The sequence below is a fragment of the Amphibalanus amphitrite genome, unplaced genomic scaffold (genome assembly GCF_019059575.1).
Source record: "Amphibalanus amphitrite isolate SeventyFive unplaced genomic scaffold, NRLGWU_Aamphi_draft 000000F_arrow, whole genome shotgun sequence".
Taxonomy (NCBI): Eukaryota; Metazoa; Arthropoda; class Thecostraca; order Balanomorpha; family Balanidae; genus Amphibalanus; species Amphibalanus amphitrite.
Window position 1 is genome coordinate 2,745,634 of NW_024881498.1, and position 9,365 is coordinate 2,754,998.

The 9,365-nt window shown below is 44.7% G+C and overlaps 1 protein-coding gene across 1 annotated transcript in view; it reads right to left on the reverse strand.

Annotated features, from left to right (window-relative positions):
* LOC122394072 (sulfide:quinone oxidoreductase, mitochondrial-like) overlaps positions 1-6,758 on the reverse strand; it is a 98,945-nt gene extending 92,187 nt beyond the window's left edge. Inside the window, exon 1 of the mRNA XM_043332121.1 lies at positions 6,733-6,758. Within this exon, the coding sequence (XP_043188056.1) occupies positions 6,733-6,740 (8 nt within the window). The 5' untranslated portion in view covers positions 6,741-6,758. The remainder of the gene's footprint in view (positions 1-6,732) is intronic.
* Between the last annotated feature and the right edge of the window lie 2,607 nt (positions 6,759-9,365).

The following is a 9,365-nucleotide window of genomic DNA, read 5'->3' on the forward strand; positions in this document are numbered from 1 at the left end:
GTCTTCGTAGCATTTGCACCGATTCTTCTCGATCGGACTCTGAATTCTGTTCCTCCTGCGTATTACTTGAGGCATTGCTATGTAGCTAAGTCTTTGGCAGAGTTTCATTATCCATGCTTTGCAAACAGTGCCATAACAACACAGTTAATTAATCACCAAGCTTCTTTGCAAGTTCCAATACAGTTGAATCGCACGCGATTTGAGTGCAAAAATCAAGAAAAGTGCCAACTTGTTCTGGTAAAATATTTTGAATATTGACCTTAAAAAATGAGTAATTTCCAGATAAAATAACAGCTAAATCAGTTTTCGCTTGCCAATAAAACTCACAGATATTGAAGCTCCATTATTAAAGGAACATTTTAGTATATGCCATTCTTGATAAAACTTCTTAGCCACGCAATACCAGCGCAAAATAAAGAGACACTGAAAACACGACCAATCACTCCGATTTACCATAGGAAAATACATAGAAAATGTATGTCTCAACTGCGCCAAATATACAGACAGTTATATACCTACATGTGACGTCATGATTAGCCCGACCAATCAGAAGCAAGTTGTTTTCAGCCACAAATAATTAATTTCTGAACTAACTAGGCATTTTTTTAACAAAGTGATTTTAAATTAAATCATTAAAAATTCTGAGCTTTTTTATTTTACCAAAACATACAGAGCATGCAGATAGGTCCCAACCCTATTGTAACCTTTATGCAGTAGATTAGCGTGCGTAAGGCATAGCATATATGACGCTCAAATGCGCCATTTTCACATCAACACGGAATCATTGGCCTTGGAGAAAAGCATTGGTATTGACTCAGTTTTTGCCAGCTGCTGCCGTATGATGGCGCTAGTAGAGCGCTATATGTAAAATACGCTCTGCTAGCGCCACCATGCGGCGCCAGTCGGCTAAAAATCTGATCAATACTACGGTTTCTGGAGAATGCCTTGGATTCATTTTTAGCTTTATGGATTTATGCAAGGGCATGTTGGTTTTATGAGTTGTCTTCTGGCCGTGATAGAAATAATTTCAAAGCTGTTTGAGTTATGAAATGCATTTGAATATCAAACATGAACTCTGATTTCCGGTGGGCATAGTGACTTCGGTATGTCAATGTCTTTGAAAAGGCAGGTGAGAATGCCACTGGTCAGCCTTGCTTCAATTGGATTTGTGTCCATTTATAAATGGATTTCAGTCATACCTACTTACCTACATATGTTATTGGTATTTGATTTCTACAGCTCAAAATATTGCTAGGTGTTGTACAGCAAACTGAATGGAAGTGATCCGTACAAACTTTTGGTGAAATGTTTTCTGGATTGCTAGCACTTAGAACTTGTTTATTCTGTTGTAGGTGACAAGATAAGAAATTGAAGCAAGACTGACCAGCATGCTAGAATAGGTAGCCCAATCTGCTGGAATATTAAAATTCAAAAGTGGAATTGGGACTTACTCGTATGAACTGGAAACTGCATCAACTATGACTATGTTTGCCAAAGCATAAAAGATATTAATATTTACCATAAAGCATGATAGGACCCGGAAATGATAGGACACGGTTGGACCCGGCCAAAAATTTAGGGGGACCCGGTCTGGACCGGTTCCATAGACCGGGTCCCCAGGTCCACATTTTGCCACCTCTAGTCGGCACATCATTTTCGGTCGGCACATTTCAGGGCCTGCACAGTCCTGCGCAACATCTGCTTCTACGGAGGCGAGGAAGATCTGTGGCTACGAGAGCAAGACCAGAGGCAGGCGCAACCTATATACCCTGGGAGCAACAGCGTGGAGAGCAGCAGCTGGGGGACCGCCTGCATCCAGGGGAGCTGGGGAACCGCGGCGACGCTGCAGCCCAGAGGCGCGCGGGTAACGCGCGGCGACAGGAACTAGTGCGCCTGTTCAGGAGATACACACTAGACATTGACCCGTTCGGATCCGCCGGGATTCCTGCCCTTCGACGCTGCAGGGCAGAGGCGCTGACGACTATCCACCCGGTTGCGAGCTGGCACTAGGAAGGTTCGCCGTTCGAGTAGTGCGTGACTCGTGAGTGCTCTAGTACATTTACCATATATAGTCACTGGGCTGTACTGGCTGGGTTATGCGTTCCGTGTGAGTGTTGGTGTGATAGCCAATCGGTGTTGTGTGTCGAGCCACTGCTGCTTGCGCATGGCGTGCCCGGCATCGTATCATGATCTCGGCTATTTGTTTCGTTGACAGAGTTTTTCGCAGACAGAGACACAATATTTATTAAAGGGAGATAATGACCTTTTTCCACAAAATCTGAGTTAGGACCATTTTCTCACAAAACACAACAAGTTATAATGTAAATTAAAACCATTTTGCTCAATTCGGTACCTTGCCGCAAATATCTCAACTTGAAGTCACGTTAGCGGGGAGCGCTGAAAATGACCGTTGAATAAGTACTTACATCACTTTTTGGTACTTGCATGTAATTTTGTAAAATGAGCGTATTCCTTACATTTGATCTTCATCACATCTAGTTAGTTAATGGTCGTCTATATAGTGCCTTCAAAAGATATTCATGGTTTGGGGGTGGTTTATGTCTAAATTTACGCAACTACTTTTCCTGTTCATCATCTGACGCCATATGCTGCTATTTTAGTAGCAACGACTCAATTTTGAATCGGTCCCGCCGACTGCACAATAAAAGAAGATAGATACAACACTTTTGCGGCATCACTGAAAAACATATGCAGTACTGTTATCAAAATTCTCATAACACCGTTTGACAAACCTGAAGTCTTTTTGAAATAAATATGCTTGTATTTTTCGCTTCAGGCTCTGACGCCAAAGTAATGAATTTAGTAGTCGCAATCGCAAGATTTGGCTGCGTTTCTGGCGCATGCCGTTCATTTGTGGCGCAAAATAATATTTGTAAACAAAGAAGAGTAGGCACTATGTACCCCCGAATTAGAATCTAATTAATTCTAAACCGAATTAACTCTATTTCAAATTAGAATCCTTACAACCAAGCAACGACAAGGCGATAACATAAACAAAAACCCAAGCGTCGCCGTTTGAAACAAAAGCGCCATATACTGCGACTTTTTTATAGAGAAGGACAACGCATTTCGGTGGGTGTTACAAGTACTGCAAGTACTGCTTCTTTTTTGCAAAAATAAAAACATTTTTCACATACGAAAATGTGCCAGGAAATTTTCACATTTTATAGAAACTATAGTAGAAATAGTATAGATGTCGAGTAATTTATCTCCCTTCAAGCGCCTGACTAGCTAAACCACGATGCCAGCGTCTGGCAAAGTCGGAATGACGTGCAGAATCAAACAACATCAAACAGTAACAACGAATATTCTGATATAGATTTTAACGCGTTTGAAAGTCATAACAGTAATGGCAACAACAACGCAGCTATAGAAATAACAATAATAGCAGAAGTTGACATTTCGTTCCATGCAATTCTCATGCTTGCTGAAGCTGTATGCACCCAGTCTCATGAAAGGCCCTTTCAGTCTGCCGAGACCGAGCAGAGTCTGAAAGATGATAGGCATCGGGGTAAGATATTGGTTTGGGAGGCCACCCAGATGGCGGGGAACGGCCCGGACTCAGCATGGTGAGAGACAACAATCCGACCGAGAGATGTGTTTCTTAATTTCCTCACAACATATCCGCTATATATATAACCGAATGTATATATATGACCGATCACTGCCGACTTTTGGTCCCATTCATTCCATGCAAAGCCCATAGGGCTAATGTTAAAATTCTAAAATCAAAGGGGGCACGGTGCCCCGGTGCCCTCCCCGTTCCGCCGCCTATGGATCACTGGTCAGGAAGTACGAGTAGTTGAAACTTGAAAGTGTATATAGCTTAGATGTGTCAGGATGTCCTGTTTAGTTCATTTACCGTTTTGTTTCATACTCAGTGACATCAGAAACGTTCAAATTCAGAAAATGACAAAAAATATGACGTCACTGTTACATCAGCTTAAGTGCTACAGCCACCAAACATTCTTCAAATATGCCCTAGGCATTCGGAATTTGAAGCCATATTAAGGTCCAAGTTAATAGCTAATTAGGTGTCGGAGACATCGATACAAAACGCAAATGAGGGGTAACTTAATCCCCATCAGCGGCTCGTGCATTAGATTGCGAACTTCACTGCTTCCGATGCATGGGTGCTCGCTCGTCTGCTTTTTTTGCCCAAAAGGTGTCTTACTGGTTGTTTAGCACAAAGCTTAGTAAACTATGCAGTACTTCCTGGCCAGAGTGGAGAAGTTCCGCAACGTCCTCCAAAATAGAGCAGAATGAGTAAAACCGGACTTGCTCCCACTCATCGGAGGTTCGGCGCGACCGCGGGACCACACGCAAAAGAATATACTGGGCCTCTAAGGCAGGGTATATTGAGTGAAGGGTAGGACGAACTTTGGTAGGAATTTCTAGTATAACTACTAGAAAACATACTATATGTGGTCGGGACTAGCAAAAACTTAGTTCAAACTAGAATGTGGTAGCGCTTATCGTTGGCAGTCGTGACGCGCACGTGACATTCATTTATTAAATTTCTTAAATAACAGGTTTTAGGGGCCGATTAGTGGGCAGATACATTCAATTAGTTATTAATAATTGATCATGCAAACATTCAAGAATCTACATCATTCAATTACAGCCGAAATCACGCGGCGCTCCCAGGATTCGAACTCACGACCCTCGGATCCGTAGCCCGATACGCTACCAACTGCGCTACCGAGGACCACGCGCCGACGATCGGAGAGCCAGATCGCGGGTGCTGGCGTGCAGAGAAATCTTTACCCTGTACGCCGTAGAAGATCGGCTGGGTTTCGTGAAAAATGGTAGAGGAATTGTCGAAAGAAAATTCATCGATCTATCATTTGAGACTAAGAACCATTGATTCCTTCAAAGGTTGACCGAGATATCGCTCGCCGAAAACAGGCCATTTAACATGTAAACCCTATGGGCTGGTAGGAAATGTACGCCGTGGAGCAGCAGTGCCACCAACTAACTTCGGCGGGGGCCGTCTAAGGCGTCCCGCTCGCTCTCCGTCGGATCCCTCACCATGCTGGGTGCCAGCCTCCCCCATCCCGCTGCGCTCCCCCGCATCGCTCTGCCATGGCTAAGATTCTTACAGATACGGTTGGGACACTAGTGACGTGATCCTTTTTCCTGCTTTTTCCAACCCTCCTCATAAGCCTTGATTTATTCTTGAAACACTTTGCACAGAGGCGTTTGTAGTTAATTTATTTACAAAAACTAATTCATTGATATTTGAAATTAATAAACACATCTTTACTCGCTATCTCAAATAAAACTTGAATTTATTCGTCTTTCATTAAATTAATCAGCTGGCAACCATCACCCATCGTCCTCGATGTAGTCGAACCTGGCGCACTCGGATAGTGCTCGAAATTTGTGACGCTTTCTTGTTGCTATGGCGACCGGGTAGTACCTACGCTTTTCATCCGTCAACAAGTGCTTGCGGTCACACTTTTGAACACAGTCTTTATGCGTCAGTTTGTGTGACGCGTCAATCTGAAATATATTTCGTGAGGTTCCAAAACCATTCAATTAATCTACTTCAAAAGAAGTGTTTTGTAACATTTTCGATATCTTTTTTGGGCTTAATTGCTAGCTCCATTCATCCAATCTTGCGTGAGGGTAGTCATCACTCGGGGACCAGTCGTTGAAAGCAAGAAACAACGACGAGGAGAAGGTCTTGCAAAAAGTCGCAGCGATTGCATTGAGCATTAACCCGCGAGTTGCTGGGGGGGCGTTAAACGCCCCCACTTTTTTCGCCGGGCCATAGCATAAAAACGGCGCGCCGCAGGCGCGCCAAATTTTGAGTAACTGTAGGGAATTGATTGAACTTTATTGTGACAAAGTTTCAAATAAATCGGTCGGAAAATTTTTGAGATATCGAGGTTTTAGTGACGTCATGATTTCTGAGTTTTCGACCAAAAACGGCATATGTTCAAAATAATCTATAAAATCACAGAATAGACATAAACACATGCCGTAAACGCCATTAGACTGCCAATACCATGAACAATCAAATGGCTATCTTCGATTATTGATTATCGTTCCGTATTTTCCAAAATCTTGAACTGAATCTTGGCAATATCTCGTGACTTCTTCACGACCATGACACATGCATTTCTTAAATTGAACTTTTTGGGCCAAACACGTACACATATGATAAAATGAATGTCACCATCGTGTTCTACGCCCCAAATTACCTATAAAACATGTGCCACAGGATGCGAATATCAGTTTTGATTTTCGGGGATATGTGCCTACCCGGTTGACCTGACCTTGACCCTGACCTATGCTTGACTGACCCCTACATGGAGCTGACACTCTTGTAGGCCTTATATGATGGATTGTGCACTGTTTTGACAGAGTTTATGACGAGAGGCGCCCATTGCGAAGTCCTGAAGTCCATGCCACTGAAAGCCCGATTTCAGGTGTTTGACCTGACCTTGACCCGACCTGTGACCTCAAAATTCAACTTAAAAGTACTCATCTGAAGCGTCTCGTTGCGCTCTTTCGTTTGCCGCCTCGTGCGTTTCGCTGCGCCTATTGGTTCTCGAGTTATCGGCTGGGGGCGTTTAACGCCCCCCCCCCCCCCAGCAAACGGTGGGTGGCGAAATACCCCAGCAACTGCCGGGTTAAATGACGAAAATATTTTACCCCCCCCCCCTCCCCCACCGCCTCAGGCGATCACGTGGCGTCACCCACCTGGCCATGGCTCCATTGGGGTCTCTCTGGGGTCGTCCCGCTCCCTCCGACCGTCACTCGGTCCGGGCTTCACCGCGGCCTCCCTCATGTTGCGACGCTGCCTCCGATCGTCACTCGGTCCGGGCTCCAGCGCGGCCTCCCTCATGTTGGGACGCTCCCTCACGCGCTGGTTCCGCCCAAGCTCCACAGCGGTCTCGGACCCTGGACGGCCCTCCGGCGTGTCCTCGCGGAGACGGGCAACGGCACTCTCGAAGCTCGCTTCAGACATGCTGAAGGTGGAGTAGCCGCCGGGAAGCTGAGTAGCGTTCTCATCCAGGTCCTTGCCTGAAATGCAAAAAAAAAAACAGTGAAATATTTAGATTGTACATTGCTCAAACACTTGCATTATTTCCGTTAGCCCAACGTCATTCACAGTGTAACTGCCGGCGAGTGGTGCGGGTTGTCGCGCTGAGTCGTGTGGGTAACCGGACACAAGATCGTAAAGGAGAAGATCGTATGGCAGAAGATCGTAGATTTGAGTTGAGACTTTTCTCAATTGTATATGGCTACCAGTTAATTGTAGCCGAGTGGTTACAGTCTCGGTGTGGCAAGCGAAAGGTCGGTGGATCGGTTCCTGCTTTAGCGGTTCTTTTCTCTTAAAAAGAAGTCGGTCGTGGACACGCATTTTTGGCCCCTACGTTCGCACGCCAATATCGTACGCCCAATAAATATATGACAAGTACTCATCTGATTAAGGAATAAGTTGCAAAAGAACTGCAGTTGCAGTCTGTACCTGAACTACCAATTTTGTTACGGAACTGTTGATATTCGTCAAAGTCGGAAGAGCTATTATGAAACACACTCGAATGACATATAGAGGATTCTTCATGGCTCCGAGTGGAAGATAAGGATATCCTTTCCAAGCGGGTGGTTTTTCTGTAACACGCGAGGAAAAGGTGTCCGATCTTCCACGAGTGAGCCATGAAGAGTCCTATATCTTTCTATATTGAGGTTTAATCTTAATTAATAAAATATTATATTTAAATGCATTCATCTATGTAAAAATAGATTCCGAGTAGTTTGTGCTTATTTCATAAGTTTCATCCATAAACAGCCATTAAAAATGTCGTACGGTTATTGACCCATCGTCACATGAACTCTTGCTTTTTCGCTATGAACCCTCGAGACCTTAGCTTTGCATCTCAGAGGAATGCAGATATAACAAATTCTTATCTTTGCATCTCAGAGGAGTGCGAGATAGAAATATCCCTGCACTGTAGACCCAATTGCAAATAAACCTCAACTAGAAAGATAACGGATTCCTGTATTATTTCATCGATCAGATAAGACACCTATAGAGATGAGTTGATGACAGCCCGCCGTGAGCATGCAACTTAACAATCAGTCCCAAGGCAATGCGTCACGGCGCTTACGGCTTCGGGCGAAGTAGGATGTGACGTATTTTACGAACATCTCAAGAACCAACAAGAACAAACAACACATTCTGGGACGTCCACTGCATTTTTTCAACCTATTCCCATGAGGCCTTTTCCTTCAGGTTTTGTTCGGCGAATTCAAACTGCCAAATGCGAGGGCACGAAAAGATCGTGCATAGGCCGATGTTCGGCAGAAGGCGATCAACATCGACCTTATCACCGCAGATAAGAGCCTTTCACAGTTTAACCCCCGCATGTGTGTGTGTGTGTGGGGGGGGGGGGTCGGATGGACCCGGCCCCCTCCGAAGTTAGTTGGTAGCACTGCTGCTCCACGGCGTACATTTCCTACCAGCCCATAGGGTTTACATGTTAAATGGCCTGTTTTCGGCGAGCGATATCTCGGTCAATCTTTGAAGGAATCAATGGTTCTTAGTCTCAAATGATAGATCGATGAATTTTCTTTCGACAATTCCTCTACCATTTTTCACGAAACCCAGCCGATCTTCTACGGCGTACAGGGTAAAGATTTCTCTGCACGCCAGCACCCGCGATCCGCCTCTCCGATCATCGGCGCGCGGTCCTCGGTAGCACAGTCGGTAGCGTATCGGGCTACGGATCCGAGGGTCGTGAGTTCGATTCTTGGGAGCGCCGCGTGATTTTGGCTAGAATTGAATGATGTAGATTCTTGAATGTTTGCATAATCAATTATTAATAGCTAATTGAATGTATCTGCCCACTAATCGGCCCCTAAAACCTGTTATTTAAGAAATTTAAGAAATGAAGTTCACGTGCGCGTCACGACTGCCGACCATAAGCGCTACCATATTCTAGTTTGAACTAACTTTCTGCTAGTCCCGACCACATATAGTAGGTTTTCTAGTAGTTATACTAGAAATTCCTACCAAAGTTCGTCCTACCCTTCACTCAATATACCCTGGGATGGACCCACATGGTTTTTCGCGAATAACTCGCGCAAAATGCGGCCGATCGCGACGAAACTTTCAGTACCCTCTAGTTGATCAATTTTACACCTACTCTGAAAATTCCATGACCCTGACCCACGTGGCCTTTGACCTGTGACCTATTTCTCGAGGCCATGTTTGACCGGAATCGCGATTCGGTGTACAGGGTGGGGCAGAGAGATTTACCTCATTATTTTCGTAAATATTTCGGCCCCGAACAAAGATATCAAATTGATTTCTGGCCCATATATGATAC